General features: G+C 41.5%; 1 protein-coding gene and 1 long non-coding RNA gene across 5 annotated transcripts in view; one reads left to right on the top strand and one right to left on the bottom strand.

The window, feature by feature from the left end:
- The first annotated feature begins 2,800 nt into the window (after positions 1-2,800).
- Positions 2,801-5,690, top strand: LOC109316729. The gene is made up of 2 exons (XR_002102906.1): positions 2,801-5,131; positions 5,295-5,690. It is a non-coding gene; the product is annotated as an uncharacterized LOC109316729 (long non-coding RNA).
- A 2,546-nt stretch (positions 5,691-8,236) lies between these two features.
- Positions 8,237-22,679, bottom strand: part of TEF (TEF, PAR bZIP transcription factor) — a 20,428-nt gene continuing 5,985 nt past the window's right edge. Inside the window, exons 2-6 of one of the 4 annotated variants that reach the window (XM_019545010.1) lie at positions 15,829-16,152; positions 14,654-14,728; positions 13,380-13,600; positions 12,463-12,674; positions 8,237-10,893 (exon numbers count right to left, since the gene is read on the bottom strand). In XM_019545010.1, the coding sequence (XP_019400555.1) occupies positions 10,872-10,893; positions 12,463-12,674; positions 13,380-13,600; positions 14,654-14,728; positions 15,829-16,152 (854 nt within the window). In that variant the 3' untranslated portion in view covers positions 8,237-10,871. Of the gene's footprint in view, positions 10,894-12,458; positions 12,675-13,379; positions 13,601-14,653; positions 14,729-15,828; positions 16,153-22,679 lie in introns of those variants that run through there. The other 3 variants (XM_019545013.1, XM_019545011.1, XM_019545012.1) reach the window with 3 other exon arrangements.

Here is a 22,679-nt window from a genome sequence, read left to right as displayed (position 1 = left end):
AAAGGTGTAAGAATTTATTTTGGAAGTCAGCAGATCTGACTTTGATACACGCAGGAAGCAGATTGTTCCAGTTAAAATGGTCCCTTTTTAGGGTGGAGTCATTTGATCATCGCTGCACTTTAAATGGATGACAGGCATAGGAAAAATGTGTTCTTTCCTGAAAGGAACTACCTAAATATGGTTATTTAGCAAATTTATAAACTCCTCTTCTTGTTTTTGGGGGGTTTTTTTGGTTCCGGTTTTTAAGGTAGGAGGGAGGAAGAAAAAGTATCACTGAATAGGAAGAAGGAACCTTCAAATGGGTCTAGTCCTGACAGCAGCCTTCTTGCTAGCAACAGATATAAAGCACCTGTGCTGTTTTTAGAATTAGATCCACATAAACAGTCCTCACAGCAGCCAATTTTGGTTGCTGTCCCCTACCAAGGCCATAGGGCCTGGTCCTAAGTTTCCAATACATTGCTTTCTCTGATCTAAGTATACCAGAACCATCTTTTCACACAGCTCAAGTCATGTTGCTCTGGTCATTGCTTCCAATATTTTTCAGGAAGGTACTAATTGGAGAGAAATGACTAAAATAATTTGCAGCTAGAGGTCATTCTAGTGGATCACTTTGTTTATTGCCTCTGTCACCCTGTATAGCTCACTGACATCTAGACTCATCATTTAGTTCCTCTAGTGATGGGAAGCAGGGGGTCCTATTTGTGCCCTCAGTAATTCCTTCCAATGCCAAAGCAAATTAATTTATTGCTGGTCAAATGCGTTTCAGCTACAGCTTGTGTGCCTCAGTACAGTATTTATTCCTAGGAGAAGGTAACTAGCCTAGTGGGTGTAAGACCACAGATGACTAAACCCCAAAAGAGAACGGAGGGAAATGGAAGCAGGGGTACCATTGCATTTGAAGAAGGTGCAGAAATGTCTGCCATTGCAATAAACAAAGGGATCTCCTAGGAAAGTGAGCATTACTAGTGCTAGAGGTACAATGGTCTGGCCACAATTGGTGCTAGACTCAAAATCTAAAGGGACTCTGTCAAAGGATAATGGTGTGAGGCCCTGAGCTGGGAAGATGTTTGATTCTAAGTATGGCACCAGGATCAGTGCTGTAATCAGACCACCTTGGTGCCAAGGGACTGACTTTCTACAGGTTTTAGCTCAACATGGGGAATAAGAGTATCCAGTACAGAAACTAGTACAGCGTGAAATTCAAAACACAGACCAGTCATTGAGGTCAGTCCAAGCACTGGTGTAGGCATAGGACTTGAGGAACTAGACTGCTCCATGTAAGAGATCCAGAGTTTATCCTTCCTACGTTCCGTCATAACTAAAAGGTGGTACCAAAGGTTTGCTCTGCAAACCTCCACGGAATGCCTATCAGGACACAAGGACTCTGATCTAAAGCACCAAGTATGTCTATGCTGACTCCAGCTGCCACAGACTAATAGGCCAGGAGGACCCAGCATTTGGTAAATCTTGTGCCTCACTCTCTGAGTTTGACTGTCCAATCCCAGAGGTACATCGAACATTGTAATGTGAGGAAGGAATAGGTTTTCTTCACATTCATTTAGTTGGAGATTCATCACTAGAATAGAACCTGGACATGTCAATGCTGTTTTCCACAATGCCAGAGACAATGAGAGCCTCCAGGAGTAGAAAGGGTGCCAGGCAAATGTCAGCATTGGGTGGAACTTCAAGAGTCAGAGTTTGAACTGGAATAAAATGATTGGTTGAGATGAACCCTCTCCTTCCAAGTTGGTGGTTTGAAAGAATGACAGATGTCACACTTACCTGCGAAAGTCTCACATTTCAGACAGGACACATCTGGAGTGGCTATCTGATGCTGGAGAAGTCCCTCACAAAAGGGACAATGCAGGAAACCAGGAGATTTTGGAGATGGCATTTGAAAACTTCCAGGTAGTGAAAAAAGTGAGAAGAAAATAGAACAAAGTCCAAAGAACAAAGTCCCAGAAGAGAAGCTGACACACACACACACACACACACACACACACACAAAAAAAACAAAAAAAAACCAACAGTGACCATGGCACACATTAATAGACAAAAGAGGTGGTATAGGGAAGGGGATGCAGAGTAGCACCAAATCCCTAAATACAAAATGGGGAGGGAGAATGAAACAAAAATGGGGTAAAGCCATTAAAAGAAGAGTAACTACAAGCTAAAGCTTCAGACTCAAATTAATGGAGCACTATGCCCTAGCAAGACAGTTAAGAACTGCGCTTGCACCACCCTTTATTCCCTTAGTGTGTGGATACAGATACTACTAAGGCAAGAAGTTTCCAATCAAAGGCTCAGGGGCTGAGTATGTGGACAGCTACTAAAAAGGAGAAACCAAGATTCTCTCCCCTCTTCCCCTTCATAGGACTATGATTAGCAGTGAATTTAGATCTCACTCTTGGAATATTTTTAGGGCATGGAACCTGTCATGCAAAGCAATGTCATAGTTAAGATGCTTTTAAGTGGCCTCTTTAAGAATACAAGTGGCACCAGAGAGATTGTACATCATTTCAGCTAAGAATGGCCTTTCCCATCAGAGATGTGGTACAGCAAGGAAATGGTAAAAAGTGTACAACCCCACTGCCTAGATTTTTACCAGACCTGGAGATAAACAATTCGGCACTTTTCACCAGGACCATTTCTTTAAAAGCTTAGTGTAGTTAATCATCAATGTCAGTGCATCTGCTCTTTGGAGACCTAAATAAGTTCTGCTTCATACACCAGATACATGACTTTACTGGCACTCTGGTAAGTAGTAGGAAGACCAGACAGGTTGAGATTGTAAATACATATAGTATACACAAAGCTTCTCATTCTATATGTTCCTTGTCTTAAACTGTGATTGTAAAGATACCAGAAATACTGCAAGATGTTGTATTTAGTGTCCTTCAGGGATTTCAGATCAAACTTTCTCAGTGACAAATTTTCCTTGGGCCTCCTTGCACAAAGGGACCACCAGAAGTAAATACATATGAAATGCAGGGTAGAGGCTCTGATTCTGGAAGAGGATCAGCCCTTTCAACTTCCACTCACTTTGAGAACTGCAGTCTTTACATCAAGCATAATGTTACAAGTGCACGCATGTAAATTGTTTAGATGCAAAAAAGGCTAGATCTTTATATAGTGGAATATACATTTTATTGTTTTTTTACAAAGGAAAAAATACTAACAGAATTTAATACAGTCAAAACTTTACATTTTAAACTAAAGCATTTTTTAAAAAACAGGTAAGAGCAGAGAGGTGAGAGGATTTAAACTGCCCACATAATCCAAGCTGTTTTTCAAGACTTGTAGATTTTATGGTTTGTTCATTTAAAAAAGCATAACAAATGAAAATATAAAAGAATACCAGCTCTGCAACAGTGAAATGCCCTTTCCTCAGACTGCCATTCAAGCACCTTTTTTTTCCCCACCAATCAGCTGCTGACAGGGTGAGAGTACAAAATAAGTAGACTGGGTTAGGGGATTACATATTTATAGCAGCACAATTTGCCCAACTGTTCTAAAAAGCATTATGGCTGGCAAATAGTAACAATCTTTCATTTCTGTAGGACCCTTCATTCAAAAGGATCCCCCAAGCACTTTGCAGACTGATTACAAAACCATATACAGGAATTAGTTAGACCACCTCCAAAATGGAAGCAGCTCAGAGATTAGACATCAGGTGCTTAATGTATAAAACTACATATTAAAATGGGGAATAAAACTACATATTAAAATGGGGAATATTTTGCAATGCATAAAATATTCTGCCATCAAATTCATCTTTATAGTGAATGGGACACAGTAGTGTCACTTGCCAATCTAGATCATTTATAGCTTTTATCCCCAAAACAAGAGAATGTGAAACTGTAAAATTGAGCTCTCTCCAGCTCTCAGAACAAGACTTGGTCTCTGAAAGAGCCTGACAAGAACAGAAATCTTTTACATAATACTTAGCTGCTTCATAGTTAGGTACTTCACAGGCTGGAAATGCAACTTCTGCACTCCATAAGACAGGTTTTACCTTTGTTATTTTAATGGAACTCTGTAGCAGATACTGAACTGGAAGTCACTACAGTGCAAGGAAGGTGTTATCCCATGACAATGGTCCCCAGCGCTACGTAAAGACTCAGGGACAAAAACCACTCACCCAACAATCCACCCACATCCATTTCCCAATGCTTGCCCAAAATTCCCATCCATATGCTTCACGTTCATTTAGATTAGACCAAAAAACCCAAAATAATAATTTGACTAGCTGCTGAAGGTTCCAGTAGTGCAGTATCGAGTGAAAGTATACTCAGTTAAAATTTAAGTCCAATAAATTTCTCTCTGTATACACCAGGGACTGTGAGTAAATGAGCTAATCACGTATTTATGTAGGCACAGAACATGACTGATGACAACTTTATCTGCTTAGATCACAGATGAGGTACAGTAATGGTCAGTAAATTCATTGTGTGGTCAGTGACATGGTGCAGTCTGGCTGACGGGCACAGCCTGGTCTGTTTAAAGCAGGTCTGTTTTAGATAGCAGTCTAAAACTTAGTTTTCTGTTTTTCTGAACATGCTGTACTTTACCAACCAATTAACCAAAAGGAACCCTTTCCAAGCGTTAGTTACTATTATCAAATCAACTGTCCAGCAACTGGGATGGATTGACCAAGTATGGTGAGAATAGTTACTGAGCTGATGTTTGCAAAAAAAAAAAAAAGAGAGAGTTCTACCCGAGGGGAATCAACTCCTCCAAATTCTCAGCATCTCTGCTTGAATGGTTTATTATACATTTCATCAACAGAAAGCATCACACCTAAGCAGAATTTCACAACAACAAATCTCACTTGGTTTGATTTTTGCAGTTCTCTACAAAAAATAAAAAATAAATCCTAAAATCAAGCTGCATGAAGCATTAACAATTTTCAGATGTTGCAATGGAAGCACTTATTTCTCACTTCATAGGACTGCAATTGATTTGAGAAGTGTATTTACAAGTTTGAAGTTATACAAAATTCAGTATTCCAACAACCATGTTAATTGCCACATGGCAGAAAACTTCCCATAACCGTGTAGAAGACAAATCCTTCTGCTATCCCTGGACTACTAGCAAAAAGACACCTGGCTGCTGCGTTAGAACAAGGGAGGTGGTGCTCCCCCCTACACTAGGGGTCTTCAACAGAACACTGGATGGGCATCTGGCTGGGGTCATCTGAGCCCAGCACTTTACTGTCTATGCAGGGGGTCGGACTCGATGATCTATTGAGGTCCCTTCTGACCCTAACATTTATGAATCTATGAATAAGTGAGAGCTGCTATTCCTAACCCCACCTCACCCTCAAGTGAGGCATGGTTCATCTCTACCAAGAAATTCAGGCAACTACACGAATAGAGCTCAGCATTACCAGCACCTACTGCCTTAATGTAATGGCCATAAGGAGCATCTTTCTGTAGTTTTTTTTCCAGTGAAGATAGCCTTTGCTCATGCTCAGCTGGCAAAACAAAGTAGTAGTGAATTTGGCTAGTTAAGAGACATGTGAACAACAGCAACCATGAATTCTCACAAGAATGCAGTTCCACAACTGTGCTGACCGACTCTTATACCCATGCAAACTTCAGTGAGGGCTGTCAGACTCCATGTGGATACAGGGCTTACCCAACGCAGAGTCAACTGCACTCAGGTTGAATAATCTAGGAGTCTCAGGACAAAGACATTTTCTTTCATTCCCATTCTGCTTTAGATAAACAGATCCTGCCTCCCTGCTGGGAGCTGAGGTCCCTAGAGACCTACATTTCTAGATCTATTAATATCGTGCTAGTTAAAGCAATATCTATTCTCTCTACCCTATCCCTACCCCCACAAATTCTTTCCATCTTCATTCTCAACTATGGCTTGTAAGAAAACAACCAGGAAAAGGGTGTTATTGTTGCTTATGCCTTCAGCATAAAACCAAACGGAGAGGATCTATATTACCCCAAAGTAAGATGAAAGGGGTTTGTTTTTTTTGCAATATCTTTTATTGGACTAATTATATATCTGGGAAAGATGGTAAGCTTTCAGGCAGAATGTGCCCTTCTTCAGGTCCCCAACATCAAAGGACCAATTCAGTTTCAGTTGCAGCATTCTGGTTCAGGCCCATATCTTGTCCTAGTCTCATTTCCCTCCTTTTCCAGTCTTTTTTTATTCTCTTTTCTGCTTTTCAACTTTGCGGGAAGGTTCCAGCAGATACAATATGATCTGCTTTTCTACTTTCCTTACAGACTCCTCCTACAATGTGACAGCTTGAATTTTAGAAAAAGTTTGCATTCTGAAATGACGCGTTATAATAAGTAACTTACTACTAAGCTAACAGATCACGTTGTGTCACAGGTGTTTATTTTCATATACATCTGTGTCACTGAGTAATTAAAACTACCAAAAAAGGGAAACAAATAGTTTTTTATTAGCATCTCTGACAATGTATAGTTAGACTTATATTCCCTTCCCTAACTTCTAGTTGTGGAGTTTGATTTATCACTATTATACTGGTAGGTGGTAAGAGGGATTACTGAAGACCAGGAAAACTAGCCAAGTTTTTGTATTTCTGCAAAGGAAAGAATATTTACATGACTATGAAAAATAAATGTTCATTCCTCACTGAAGATTTATCCTTAGTTTACTGGAAAAAAAAATATTTAAATTAGGTTAATTCATGTTTGTTTGAGAAGTCCAAGGCAAAGAAGGAATGCAAAGCCACAAAAACATAACATAGGCATACCCTGATTTTATAACACGTTGCAATATCTAAACCCTTCTTAAAAATCAGGGCTTCTGATCAAAAGCTTCAGTCCTACAGCACTTTGTAAGACGTAAGCAAAACTTGACAGCAGCAATGCTGTCATCAGCAGAAATAATGGCTTTCTCCAGAAGATAAAATATTTTTGCCACAATGATTAGTAGGTTTACAGTATTCCTAATTTCTTTAGCTGCTGGTCCTTCATTACGTTTCATACGTTACAATGACTCTTTATCTGCTAGCCTGCTACTAACTGTAATGCTGAAAAGAATTACTATGGTTAAAATACCTGAGACTTCCAAACAGAACAGCAAAGAAATTAAATAGAAATTTATCAGCTGGGAAGACAAAAAAACAAACAGGAAAGCACTATAAAAAGGTCGCATGGAATTTATAACATTTCTTCTGCCAACAAAAATTTCTTACATATTTCTTCACCCATACCAAACAGCGAAGACATAATTCATCAGATTGTCTAAATATTAAAAATATTTCACTAGCTTCCAAATTAAACCAAGTGATTGGAAGGAAGTCAGTTCACCCATGTTACATTTACAATCACAGGTATGTTCACCTGACCCCAGCTAAGCATGCAAGAGCATTCACCACTTCAATGTCAAATAAAACCTTAAAACCACCATACCAAAGAGCAAAAGGCTGCTTCCTATGGGAGTTAATAGCTGATTGGCCATCTAATTCAGTGGCAGTAAGACTCAGTATTAAGTTGAAAACTGAATTTATAGGGAATATTTAATGCATTGCTATTAGATGAAGATTTAATTCTTACTGTTAGATTGTGTGGGAGACTGTACATGAAAACAATGCTGTATTAAAATCTTTTTCTGATACGTAGAATTAGATATCAGCTTTCAAAACAGACTTTCCCCAAACACTATTAACAATACATACATCTTGAAAATAACTATCAGTGACTGTTTAGTGACTTTTGTGAAATGACTAGTGGTTTCAGTGTGTTACCAGTGAACAGGTTACCATATCACAACCTACTGCAAATGGCAGCCTCTAGTGAGGCTGAAGACTAAACTCCGTTTTTCCTCCCATAGAGATGGTCCCTTTACATGAGGAATGGGGCACATGGCATGAAACAACATATGCAAGAAGGTTCCACAGATATTTCCCAATACTGAATTTGTTCTGTTGTTAAGGAACTTCTCATTTTAATGCTGAAATTCAGGAAAACAATGTGTCAGTCTTGTGGCCACTATGTTAAACGTGAAGAAGCTACACAAGTAAGATGGACATATAGTTATGTTATGACCTACAACAGTCATCTAGGATGACTGGTTATAAATTCCAAAAAGAATGGAAAGCTCTACAGCTGCATGCCTAACTTCCAAAAGACTGCAAAAACTGGAGGGGGTGGGGGCAGCAAAAAGGTGCCATAATCATGCAACAGAAACCCAGGACATGATAGAAATAGGTGTTGTCTGACAGATGAAGGAAATGATGGGTGGGAGTTGAATTCATAAAGAGATAAAGAGTCACCACAATTGTCTCAGAGATTTTGCTTCACAATAAGAAAATTCTCCAACTATAAAAATTAAGCCACAGTTTAGAAAACTATACTTGAGAGTGAGATAATCTTACAACACGCTTACATACCACAGCACATGTGATGTGCAATCTTGTATACGGTTCTGCAGGGAAGTACATACATTAAGAACATTCTTCTCCAAAAGACAAAATTTAATGAATACTTCACTTACCTATTGCATAAATTTGTGCTGTAATTTGGAGAGCAAATGGGAATCTATACATCATTCCTATTACTTGAACACTATGTTCATAACATAGCACAATATACTGCAAAAAGTTTTATATACGTATTTCTTCTAGATGATGTCATTAAAGTTTATCAGAGTATCTTGCTGTCATCTAATTAAACATCAGCTGAAACTGCTGAAGGATTTCAGAATTGTTCCTAAAGCATAATGATGAAGGAGCACAATAAACATCATTGTTCAACTGCCATACCCTTTAAGTTAATAATTAAAAAAATAAAGCCCACTTATCTTGAAACAATAAGCACAGCTGTCAAAAATAATAAAAATCAGAACCAATTAAATGGAAAGTTAAGATAAATGCAGAAAGCTGTTAACATATCTTACATGCATACAGTATCTATAAAATACATGGCAAGGCCATTTAACAAAAAATATCCTTCCCCTATCTATACACACACACCAAAAATGTCAGTCCAGTTCTGCAGTAATAGATCCCTGATATTCTAGGAATTTGGTGTTGGAATATTAACCTTTCTGAAGTTTAAAACTTTCATGGATTATCCTATGGAAACTTAAGAGTCCTAAGTTATAAGGCTATATACATATTATTAAAATTTCTTACTGGTTAGGGAGAAAAGTTAAAACAAGTTCTTAAAAACTAAGAACACAGTTCATTTCTGAGAATAGGTTAAGCAGTACATTTGATGGATAAAAGCAGATTCAATTTTATAAGGGTTAGGCTGTGAAAAACTGATTACAATGTTGTTGTTGGGTTGTTGTTGTTTTTTGGGGGGGGTTAAAGTTTGCATACCATCTGCTTCCACCCTACTGCTCCCTTTCTTCTTTATCTTTCTACAAGAAAGTTCTAAAGGGCAAGAATCTCTCTGATGAAGGCAAAGAGAATATTTATTCAGCATTAAAACACTTTTCACAAGTTTGTTTGCAACTAACTGAGCCCCACAATTAGGCACTTTTCCTGTTGAAGGCTTTTCAAAGCTTTTTTTTTTTTTTTTAAATCAAGGTATCTGCTATTTGTTATCTCCTGGCTGAGAGGGTAAGTGGCACAGACAACACCCTTCCCCCACTTCTGTGTTATTGATATTACCTTGACGGTAGGTGTAGCCCTACAATAATTCACTGGATGTGGAGTACTCCACTTTTACTTTCCCTATGGATATGTTTTTCAGCCTGGTGTTCAGGTAGACTCTTTTTTTGTATTAATGGTACCCTTATAAAGGGAACTTCCTTCCATTCACATCCTTTCTTTTCTATGTAGGACCAACTTCCCTGGAAAACGATCTACACTCTGAATCTACCACTCTGTGCCTGAATGTCTCAAGTTTTAGAATTACTTCATGTCCCAAAGCAGTCACTGGCAAGTTTGGATTCACTTGGGAAATAACAAAGTGGGGCAGGAGGGGGGAAAAAAGAGACAATGATGAGAAACACTGGCTAGCAGCCATGCTAGAACTTCAATTCAGTCTTAGTGGTGGGAGCATGCTGCAAGATAAGGGACTCAGCAGTGGAGATGTGCACACTTCTTCCCTACTGCAGTTCAGCAGTCAGAAAATAAATGTCTCGTTTTGTTGAGAACCTCCTAACAAGTTACACAAAGGGAGGAGTGGGCTCCCAACAGTATAGCTTATCAGGGCATAGAAGGAATTAGAGGGCTCTGGGAATTACAAAGAGCACCTGACAGGGTTTATTTCATTACTCTTTGGCTGACACACTTTGTGGTGCTTCGTCACTTACATCAATAAGTCTGTTGCATTTGTTCAAAACTTATGCATCCTAGAGTGCATCCTAGAGTGCTTTTCCTGTGGACGCCTCTGATTCTCCACTTACAGTACCTTGCAAGATGTTATACCTTGCCAGACTCCAACTGCAGCATTAGCTAAAACCTATTCAACTGCAGAGGGGAAAAAAAGTAAGTAAACATTTCAATTCTTAAGAAATAAAAGAAGTGCTTAAGATATAATTTTAGCCATTAAGTTAAAACTGCCCACTTTCTCCCACTCAAGTGCCAAAAAAAAAAAAAGTTTACTATTTACACAAATTGTCAACAGACTGAACTCAAAAACATGAATTGAGTGTACTTGACAAATCCCCAGTAACCAACCTTACTGTAATTTATGGTTACAGCAAGAAAAACAGATATAAGAAAGCCATACACAGTATTAAGGAGACTTTGCACTTTTCATCATGCCCAGCCCTTGGCAGTTCAGATGGGGTACTTGCAAGCAGGCAGGGTCATCGTCAGTTGTTTGTGTAGGGATACCTCACAGATTTCACCATTCACTCTGAAGACAGGCAATTTGATGTGTGCTTTTTAGTTTCTTTGTTTTTAGAAGTCTTTAGGAGTTGCATCACTCGGAATCAGATAAGTCACTTTAAACAAAGCAAAGCATTAAGCGTGACAATTTATTTAGAATGTACTCCCCACAATACCACCACACACCACCCCATGAAAAGAAAAACCTCTCCACTAAGAGGTAAAATGTTAGGATTATCAAAAGGAATTAGACCTGCCCAGCATGAAAATGTCAGCTCAGGTCAGATGGGGGCAAACAAAACAAAACAAAAACCCCCCCAAACCTCAGTTCCAAGTATAAAAAATATTCACATTTAGAGTGGGGGTGGCTTCTTGTCAGCTTGCTCACTGTACAAGGGACCCTAAAAAAAGAAAACTCTTCCAGAGGTCTAGAAGAATCCTCTACCAACTCAGTGCTAGGTTGTTTACAAACCTTCTTCTGAAGCACGTGGGGGCAGTTCCCAAGCATGTGGGCTTATTTGATCTGATAAGGCAGAACCTATGCTCTTTTGGCAAATGCCCAACTGGGTGGTGCCCATCTCCCTCACTTCCAAATTAAGTGTTGTGCACTGCATAATCAGCAGTTCAGGAAGAGGGAAGTCCCTCTTAGGGGAAAGGAGGAAGCAAGTTGCAGCAAGGGAAGTTTAGGTTAGATATCAGGAAAAAACTCTCTCACTAAGAGGGTAGTAAATCACTGGAACAGGCTACCCAGAAGGGTTGTGGACTCTCCATCCCTGGAGGTTTTTAAGACCCAACTAGACAAAGCCTTGGCTGGGATGATCTAGTTGGGGATGGTCCTGCTTTGAGCAAGGGGTTGAACTAGATGACCTCCTGAGGTCCCTTCTAACCCTCATTTTCTGTGATTCTCTGAAGAGCAATATATTTCATGGAACCCATTGCTCACAGTTCAGAAATCTGCTTGCCCACAGTAGAAGGAGAAGTACTGGATTTCTTTCCTTGCACCTCATTCCTGTGTTTCTGAAAACTGCCCAGAAAAATAACCTGCCACAATCTTTAAGTAATGTTTCAGAACAACGTACTTGCTGCACACTGATTTACATAACGTGGTAATTAATCTGGGGGTTCTCCACACTTCTGCAGAAGGCAGGCCATTCCCATGCCTAAGAAGAGCACAGTGATGTCACGAGCCCTACCCAACTGGCATTGTTTTAACATGTAGGAGCAGAAGTGGGAAAGGAATCAATTTACAATGCTGTCCAGCAGCACCCAATTGTATAATCAATTATAAAACTAAACTTGAAGTGACAGTACAAGCAAAAACAGGACACTTGGGCTATCTTTCCATTTAAAATGAAGATTACAACAGAAAGAAAAAGCCCTGTCCAGCCATCTAGATGGTTTCACTTTTATTCCCCTGAATGGAAGAATCCATTCTTTTGGATTAGCATCACCAAACACTCTAGATGTGTTAAAACAAAGTTGTAAAGATGGATGCTTCTTATGTTCTGGCAACACAGTTGTTAGGAAAGGGCCTGATCCAGGTGTGTCACCAGAAGTGGATCTTTGTTATAGATGCAAAATGACAAAGCCTCCACGCACACTATTTCTTGGGGTCTCTACAGGAGGCAGAGAGGTCTAAGAGACTAAAACAGGAACCCTAGCAATGAAAAGGGGTGTGTGCTTACAAGGGTCCATATCTGATTTCATATTTAGAGACAATGTTCTTGCATCTCCCCACTTCCTTGCGCAGTTCTGCCACCTCCGTCCTCAAAGCCGTATTCTCTTTCTCCAGAAAGGCTGCTCGGATTGTGATCTGGTTCTCTTTCAGCCGCCGAGCATCACGGGAGCGCTTTGCTGCCACGTTGTTCTTCTTCCGCCTCGTCCAATATTTTTCATCCTGAAGGAAAGAAGGGATGCTAGTCCAATTGGCTTTGAAATGCTGAACTGTCCCAAACAGGTACCCTTCTGCCCCACCATAACCACCTGATTATTGCCTGTACATCACTGCAGGACCTTCGGCAGACATGGTTCAAATATTAACTGAAATTCAGGCAACAGCATAACATAGGATTTTGGACTCCTGAGAGACTTTGGTTAAATCAAGGGTGCAAAGTGATGTTGAATTAAACAAGGGAACATTTCAGTTAGTAATCAAGAACAATTTCTTAACACTTAATTCTATCAGGCTGGGGCATAGTTTTCCACAGAAAGCGATAGATGTTCTGTTGCCTCATTAACAATTGAACTACACAAAAGTGTTGGCAAATAGGTACTGAAAAATACATATATCCTGAGGAACAGCTTGCACCACTGAAGAAGGGAAAAGATGGCATGAACAAGCTCTGACATAACAGTCTTCCTCCCTCTAATTTCTCTGTCCAGGGCTACAGATCACACCTGCCCAGTAACTGACTCACTTCACTGCACCAAGCTAGCAAAACTGCAGTAGCCTTCCTATCCACACAAGAATAGCAATCAGCCTACCATAGACAACGCTCCTCACCCAATTCTGCAAGTATAGTACATTAGCTTTGCCCCAATTATTTAATAGATAAAAAAGAGCAATGCAAATTTCAAGCACAGTGTTATAACAAATACTTACCTTTTGTTCATCTGGAACAAAAACCTTCTTGGCCTTTTTAATCATAGGCTGTGGTTTCAGGTCCTCTTCGGTAAACTTGTGCTTGCGGGGGTTGAAGAGCTCACCACCAGGCACACTGGAAAGCACTAAGTCAGCAGGATCAGGGTTAAAATTCACCTCAACCTCAACACAGTCTGGATCAATGGGACTGGGCGTATCTCTTTCATTCTGTGGAGGGGCCTCTGGCAAAGGCAGGAGAACATCACAATATGAGAACAAGAGTGATGAATCCATGCACCCATATGCACATCTCTGTTCACTGTCTTACTGTATGCAGTATTTAACTACTATCATTTAGCACACACCTGAACTATCCTGGGGGCCACCCACAACATGGTGCATCTCCTAAAAGAGGCAGTGTCACAGCCCTGCAGTGATGCTGAACAGTGGAAGAATAGAAGCTGTGGTAATGCGTGCCAGAGTAATATACAATGGGAGGAAAATGGCACAACGTATTAACCACTCTCCAAAACAAAAGCCTTATGCACTTTGCTACACATTAAAAAAAATGCATTTCCCCCAGCACAGCGAAATGAGAGAAATTCACAGAACTCTAGCTGCCTGCCATTTTCTGCCTTGGAAATTCCCATGGAAACATGAGCCTATTCAGATATTCCTCTCACTCACTGTCTGGTCTGAAACGGACAAATCACTTTAAAAAAAACATGAAAAATACCTGTGTACTATAGATCTATATACAGTGTTCTTCCTCTTTGCTATATGGCAATATCATAACAGATGGCCTGGGATAGAAGAGATTTGTACTGTGACAAAAATAGAGTTATAGCATGACCTTTAAGGACACTGAGATAAGCAGTGTATTATAGCGATCTTATGGTTATATGGTGTATTTCACAGCAATGGATGGCAAAGTTTAGTGCCAAAAAAGTAGGCAGATAAATTAATCTTTCCACCCATCAATAAAATTCAGCCACATCTAGGCTATGGCTATATCATGCAAGAATTTCAGAAAAGTAGGACCTCCTCTCCTATAACTAAAGTTTAACATAAAACATCAGACATAAACATGGAAGCTACAAGTGAGCATGCAGACAAGAAGCCAGCTTACAGCTCCTGTTGTAAGAGCTTTTGCTTCATATTATATACTTATCTGCCAGGTTTCCATAGGGTGGGGGGTGTCAGAGCACAGACCTCTTCTATAAATCTCACTCCCAGTATAGCAATGTACAGACTTATTGGCTATTTATCATATGGCATTCAAGTGTAGGACTAACCTGAGATTCTAGGCTCCTTCCCAGAGCAGGAATCAGAAGGTAGTTGGATTGCTAGTACTAATGCAGGGTTTCTTTCTTTGGGTAAGGACACACAACACAATTACCGCAGAGTAAATGACTCCCTGTTTTATTCCATAGAAATGGAAGAAACAGCTGTTCCAAACTACATGCCTTGCTGTTACTGTACCTGCCCATTAGGTGGCAGAGGAAATGGTTTACACTGGAAAAAAAAGAGGCTTCTATGGGATGAAACAGACAAGAGCAGTGGACACATGACACATTGTAGTAAAGTTACTGCACATTTTTCAAAGAGTAACTTTACGCTGGATTTGAGCAAGGTACTATGTAGTACACATCATGTTTCCACTTCACTTTTGCTACTTAGTAAATGGATCATTTGGCTGCATCCTCTGTCTCTGCATTGCTACCACAAGTGGTCAAGAAACTTCCAAATAGTCCCAGGAACTTCCAAGTACCAGTAGAAACAGCCTCTCTCTAAAAATTAACATTTCATAATCTATGAAAATCTAACAAGAAAGCCTAACCTTCACAGTTCACTGGATGGATGTTAACTTATATATAGATGTATCTAAATGGACTGAATCACTAATGGCTCACAAGTACTTATTTGAAACGATTAAATCTCCAAGCGTTACAACAGGTACTTTCACAAGAATTCCAGCACTAGCCTATAAAAGCTGGAAGAATTACTGATAAAGGAAGGCCATTTTCTGTTCATATTTCAGCTCTTCTGATATGAAAAGGAATAAGAAAGTTTGAGGTGGAAGGGGTACAGGGGAGGGAGAAGGGATGGAGGACAATTCAGTTTGAGTTCTGGGAGGTTTGTGCTACATTAATACTTATTTTAGCTAGGCTGGTTCCCCAAGCTCTAGTATCAAGAGACAAAATCTGTGAACTGCTATATTGAATGTAAAGTGGTTAAATGGCAATGGACAGGGGCATTTAGACATTTTGGAAATGAGAACAAATATCTTCACCAAGATTGTCATGAACTGTCCCAGTGGATGAAACACTGTCAAAGGGACACAATTATATTGTTTAAGCTGCTTTAGCTAACTCTGGCATGGCAGTGATGCTTCTCCCCAGATTGAGGTGAGCTCTCTTTCCACATCACAATAGAAACCCCTCACATGGCCCCAAGTCATTTCACCCACCTGTACTTGAGGCTGCTTCTGACTGTTGGAAAACTGCAGTGGAAGAAGAGGATGATGGTGAGGCAGCAGATGCACTGGCACCCTCTTTTCCTTCCAGCTCAGCCACAGGCAAGAGGGGGTTCTGGTTCAAATCCAGATGGTTAGGGCTGGAAGGAATACCATTCTCCAGGAGAAACTCATCAAGATCCATGTACTCCAGGTGGAAAGACTCCCCATCATAAGGGATAGTTTTGTCCCAGATGGGAGGCATAAGGGAGGCAGACACTGCCATAGTGCTGGCAGCTGCTGCTTCATCCTCCTCGAGTTTTTCCTTTTTTTCTTTATCTGAAAGATACAAGTTACAGTCAATGTACACTTTGCAGTTTAGAAAATTAAAGCAAGGTTAAAAGGAACAGTAACAGTATATCTTGGACTCCATCAGAGAAAGAAAACCCAGTAAGCACTGTTCCCACTCCATGACATGCTTATAATATTGGTTGGCTCAGACAAACATTTACATGAAACCCACACCTAACATGGAGTGCTTTTATTTTCCTGTAATGGCTGGACCACAAAGATTTACTAGTATAGGGTGTTTATAAAGTCCTTGTGAAACTTTAAACTTTAATAACTTTGGATATATACGTAACAGAAGCAAACTGTAAATGTCAACTGAAAGCATATTTCATTAAGTTTTTTTTAGCATAGTGTAAGGTATGCACAGGGTAAGAATCACAAATGCAATTCATGAAATCCCTCAGCAGCAACTGGAAAATGTTTTTTGAGTTGGAAAATCTAATTGGACAATGTATTATGAAAGATGGCAGTTATATTGAAGTCTAGAAATTTGAGCTGTATTGTGTTAAAACTTAATGAATTATGCTTTCAATCACTGTTTACAGTTTGCTTCTATCATGTGTATATCCAAAGTTATTAAAGTTTAAAGTTACACAAGGACTTTATAAACACCCTGTATACTAAAGTCTTGGAGATAACAGAGCTTTTAGCTTTGACAACAGAGACTCCAACTTTTAGAGTCTGAAAATGAATTAAAGACTTGACAATCTACCCTAGTGTTGTTTAACTAAAGGGTGGCCAGCCTGCCGCACCCATGCCCCAAATGGCATGGAAAGCCTCTGTGTGGGACACATAGTATACTGGAGAGGGGACAGGCAGCACAGTAACATATAAGGCAGAAAGCAGAGCAGCAGATTGGACAGGGAACAGAAAGCAGAGCAGCAAATTGGGCAGGGGAAGGGGATTAGAGTGGCAGTGGGGGGGGGGGGGCGGGGTGCAGGGCTATTTTGTAGCACATCTGCCAAAAAGAGTGGCACCCTGATCTGCAGCATCATGACTCACCAGTGTCTAGATTTTGTTGCAGTGATTCTTTAAGGTAAGATGTTTGGGGGATTTTTCTGGAAGACAAGGAGAGTAAGTGCAGAAGTAGGATTACAATGGAGGTCATTAAGAAAGCTTTGAAGGTAGTGAGGAAGTTTACTGTAGCATTCTAAGAAGATGCAGACAGAGAGCAAGGAAGAAAAGGGGTTTTCAGATTAGACTTGAAAACAGACAAGAGGCCTGTCTACATTAGAGACCTGAACTATCACAGTTTAAAGTACTTTTTTAAAGCATTTGCTTTGCCCTCACACAGTGCAACCTCCAACTATTGTTGGAATTGTTAATTGTACACTGCTCAAAAACATATACAATCTCCCCTGTGGGGAACTGTCCAATGCAAACCTGTAAAGTACATGGTGAGGTGCGAATATTTGGAATTTCCCCCTAGAAACAGATGCTTTATTTACTATGCCATGAGGCATACACTGTACCAAAAGTGCAACTGAATGTTTCATATTAGTACTGAGGCTCACAGGTGGTCTTGGGCAGAATCCCAGCAAAGAACTAGAAAAATGAACTCATCGACTGCTGTACTAATGACACTGCTTGGAAATTAAAGACGTATGTTCAAAACACTATGGCTTAACTGATGCTCAGTTCAAGTAAAATTTTGGGGTGAGAAGCATGCCCAATTACTGGCGAAGCAAGGGCACAGTAGATACCTGGGATGAAGAGTCACAGCTACAGAATTTCTACCAGACCAAGGATATCTTCTTCCTTCTCCTGAGGGGCTTACTAAAACAACAGCATCTCATAAGAGCTCCTCGCTCAGCAAACCTGCTCAGTAAAAAATAGTAATCCCAGGCAATTATTGCTTGATATAGACATTTCAGGACTGAATATCCAGAGTGGCCTGCTGGACTGAAAAAACAGACAGCAGTACAGGTTTATGTAGAAAATGTCATCTTGGGTGTAAAAATACCTCTGCAAGACCACTCAAATATTACAAACTGGCTTGTACTGTGAAGACAGACAGAATCAATGTTCTGATTTTATGCCATATAAACAATGTGTAATATTTCCAGGATGTAAACTGTGCTAGATCAGATAGGAGCTTAGATGTTCAGACAGGCTGGCAGGTTAAAGGGTATGATGCCCACAGCTGAAAACATTAGACTGTTCTGAAGTAGATGGAATACAGCAGGGAGATCACCTTACTGCAATCATTTTACCACAATAATCATTAAGTCCTGCCAAGACTTTTAGAGATCCTGTTCAAGGAAATCCCACTCTGATTATATTGACAGTTTGTCAACCATTACCTTCACAATGGAAGGACAGAGGTGGTATGTGCCTTTTTAAGGCTCAAAGCAAACAGAAGGTTTCTGCTGAACAGAAACACCACTGCCATGCAAAAAACACCTCCTGCATTATTTCAACCAACTGTACTTTGCTTCCAAAATAAATAAATAAATAAATAAGTGTAAAGAAGAAAATGGTTTCATCCTGAATGAACCAACCAAGCTAAGAATGTTTACCATCCAAAGCTTCAAGACTAGCAGTCCAGATCCAGTATTAAATCACAAGCTTTTCAAGGACTCTTCATGCCAGGCACCATACAAGCATCAGCACAAGTGGACCTAGATCCTAAATAGGGATCTGGGCATTAATGTGATCACAATTGCTTAGTTTTGTAAATCCCCTTTATTCTGATTGACAAGGTAAGAAACAGAAACTGTAGATGTTAAATCAACTTGATTATTAAATTGAAAAACATCTGAGATCTAGCTTTAAAAACAGAACCACCACAGAACAAGGAACACTGCTATCAAAACGCACAGCATTTTTGTTATAACTTAATTAATATCATGCCTCACAAAACAGCAAAAGGGAGAAAGGAAATCTGAAATGGGTTTTTAGTGTATCCAAGTCAGAGACCACAGTGCTCAAAGGTATCTGTAAGATGACATATCCAAGGAATATTGCTCTGTTTCAAACTGTCACATTCTGTCTCCATGCAGAGCACACTGATGCCATTTATGGTTCTCCTCTGCAGTCTCTGCTGCCTTTCACAACCAGTTAGGTCTGCAAAGTCACCCTGCTGTTTTCAAGCTCAACCTGCTTCCAGTCTTCTTCTTTTCCCTTGGCCAAACCAGGTCCCATCCTTCTTTCATCTAAGGAAAGGGTCTTCTCAATCTTTTTCTTTGGTATAGGCTGTGAAACAGACATGTACTAGATACCTTATATGCCTTCTTTTAGATATGCTCTATCATCCCTTCTAACAGCAATATTACGTCTGTGTGTGTCAAACGTGACATGGCATGTATGAAGATAAGCTGTTTTCAGCAACAGTAACATTTATGCCACTGAATTTTTCCCACTGGATTTTTCTCTCTTCAGTTGATCTTTGATTCCTGCTGAACAGCCTCATGGAAGGCACAATACATAATAGAGAGCAAGATGATTTTTTTTAACACCTTGACCATGAAGGGATTTGCAGCATGGGATCCTTAAAATTAATTTGCTTCACATATTTATAATGTAACCTGATGGTGACACTACAATAACCCATAGGTGATGCATAGGAGGAGTAGGGGACTTCCCCACCACCACCCTGAGAGCAAGCGCTCTGGCCAGTAGGAAGCACACAGAGCACGTGTGCCCCCCTGAAACTGACTCTACTGACAGCAGCAGCAGTGCCAGCACTTCCGCCACTGCCAAGCTCAGCAACTGGCTGCTGGGGGACCCCTCTCACCAGCTGGCCGCTGGAGGACCTCCCCACCCCCAGGTCGCGCCTCACTGGTGCCCCCCCAGATTCAGGAGGCACCAGTCACCCATGCAGTAACCTACAGTGCCCTGCTTCCAGAGATCCAAGGTCACCCTAATAAACTGGGCTCTACAACTGAAACCAATGGTCCTTACCAAGCCAAATACCACTTCAGGTCTAGTTTAGTCCTACTGCCCCCAAGGGAAAGTGGACCAATTCATGAATTTGGGGTCAACATACAGTTCAATTCCAACAGCCTATGCCAGGGCTATCCACATGCAGCCTGAGAGAGGTTAAGGTGAAGCAGGCAACCCCAGGGCCACATGGGCATGCAGCACAGGGGGAGGGTAGAGTGGTACCCACAGAAGTGCACAGTGCAACAGTGGAGGGATACCTGCAGAGGCACACAGTGCAGCAGGTGGAGGAGTAAGGGGGACATTTCTTAGCTTTGTATGACTCATGGGTGTGCAACCCCTTGCTGCTTACAAATTAGACAACACTGGCCTAAACCATTCAGCATATACCACTGATATGCTGGGTGTTTCTACATTTTTAGCTTTTTTGGATGCTATTCACAACTGTATTTAGCAGTCAGTGGGAAGTGAGCAGACATCTTTGTGCTTCCTCTCAAGAGCCAGTCTTTCTGCCACAACACATATATAGGTAAGTTACAAGGAGATCCACAGCTCAGGCATGATTTTGGTCACAAGAATGTCTGGGACTGGCTGCAGAAGACCATTCCCATTCATTAAAAGTGGAAAAAACAATGGCGTTTCTACAGAAGAAGTCACAGTCCAGAAAGGATCCTATGCTCTGCTGTGCTTTTCCCAGGGTAGAGGAAGGGAATTTCTGGGTGTCCCATTGATGTTTAGTACCACCAGTGTAACCCATTTCCCAACAGCAGTTCCACAGGTTCCCTGATCCCTATCACTGTGTTGCTCATTGATGAACTTACCCCACCTCCCACACCACCATTTTATAGGGTACACTGGTGATGCCAGCAACACTTTATGACCGAGGTGTGGCAGCCCACTGTAAAAGGGACAGGATAGCTTTCCTGTGCCAGCAGATTAATTGTTATTCTCAGTCTTACTGAATTTGTTGTTAGGCTCTTAGTTTTGTCCTTGCCTTGGTCAGGGCTGCAACTGACATACAGACTGGCTAGAGGTTGGAATGCCTTCACATACAGCAAAGGTTCTTCAGTTGATGAGATCCAGTCCAAGGTGAATACCATCCATACCACTCAGGAAGATTAGGAAGTCTCCCTCAAGCCAGCTAGCTACATAATTACATGGCAGCTTATTTGCAGAAGGCTGTTTCCATACTAGTGCATAGCCTACACAAAGCATGTGGTGCATCTCAAAAAGGTAGCTGCTGATGACAAGAGAGATGATATTACCCAAGAAGAACACAGGCCATTATAGACAAATAACAGATATCCCAAACCCAGGCTCTGCAGTATGTTCAAGGCAGGGAGCAAAAACAACTTTTGCCCAGAAACGGTAAAGCTGCAGCAATGTCAACACCTCAGCTGTCTGGTGCTGTTTACATTCAACTAGTGAGAGCAGAAATCTCCTTAAGGCTCCTTTTGAGATACTGGAACTAAAACAGCACTGGCAAACCTTTTAAACATCAGCAGCTGTATGAGAATGGTTTGGAGTCTTTAAAGTTTCTTTATTTTTAATAGGATGTGGACAGACCAAAAAGGAAAGAAGCACAACTTCTGCTGCCTAGAAGAGCAGCCAAAGCCTGACGTAACTGGGAAGGTCACCAAGGCAACGCAGATAGAAGTGAGTCCATAGAGGACTTTAAAAGCTTGAGGTATTTAAACTCCATCTCAAGATGAACAGGAAAGATTCTCAGAAGCCAATGGCCGGAGGCAGCAAAATCAAAGCCTGAAGAGCAGGAGGCACATGCTGGGGGTTGGAAGGCAGCTGATGTTTTAAAACTTATAGGAAGGGATGATTGTGCCCAAATCCTCAAGTTCCAGTTCCACAAGCTGCCCCTGCCTCCATGCAGGCAACAGGCTGCCTGTCCCTCCTCAGGGCAAGGCCCTGGTGTTTCCTGCTGAGCTACCAGCTTGGCTTCAGTTACTGCAATATTGCACCTTTCTGAGGGGGCAAGAGGGGAAGTTCTCCCTCCTGCTGCCAGGCCTTCTGCTGTGGGCCTGGAGGCAGCGGAGGCACATGCCACCTTGCAGCAGTCTTAGCGGTGTTGGCTGCAGCCGTGCTGGCGTAAGGACACAGGCAGACAAGACTCGTTGGGGAAATGTGACCTCTTTTAAGACGCTCCCCATGCTTGAAGAAGGTGTTTGTGCCGGAAAGCTTGCAGAGAACAGTTTTTCCAACAACTCGGCTGGTCTAATAAGAGAGATCACATCTACCCACAGAGCCCTGTCTGCCTTGCAGCAGCAGCAAGAACCCAAGCGGCTCCGAGACCCGCCACGGAGACAGGAGCTGCAGAGCGGGGGCGTGCGCAACGACCACTGCCGCCGCGCAGGCGCACTCCGCATCCCCTACTACTCAGGCGCCTGCGCAATAGCGCCGCGTAGAACCCTCTTCCCCCCCGCGAGAGGCCCCCAGCCCAGAACTCGCGGCAGGTGCGGCGCCCTGTGACGCCGGGGGGGCGGGGCCCACGAGCTTCGCGCTCACCTGGGCTGACCCCGGCGAGGCTCCGCCCCCGGCCCGCGGGCCCCGCCCCCTGCCCGCTGCGACGCGTCCTGCAGTGACCCCGGGGAAGGAGGGGGCGCGAGGAGAGGCACCGCCGC

This window comes from Crocodylus porosus, unplaced genomic scaffold (genome assembly GCF_001723895.1).
Source record: "Crocodylus porosus isolate Cpor-Errol unplaced genomic scaffold, CroPor_comp1, whole genome shotgun sequence".
NCBI classification, from domain to species: Eukaryota; Metazoa; Chordata; order Crocodylia; family Crocodylidae; genus Crocodylus; species Crocodylus porosus.
This window is presented reverse-complemented; position numbering and strand designations above follow the sequence as displayed.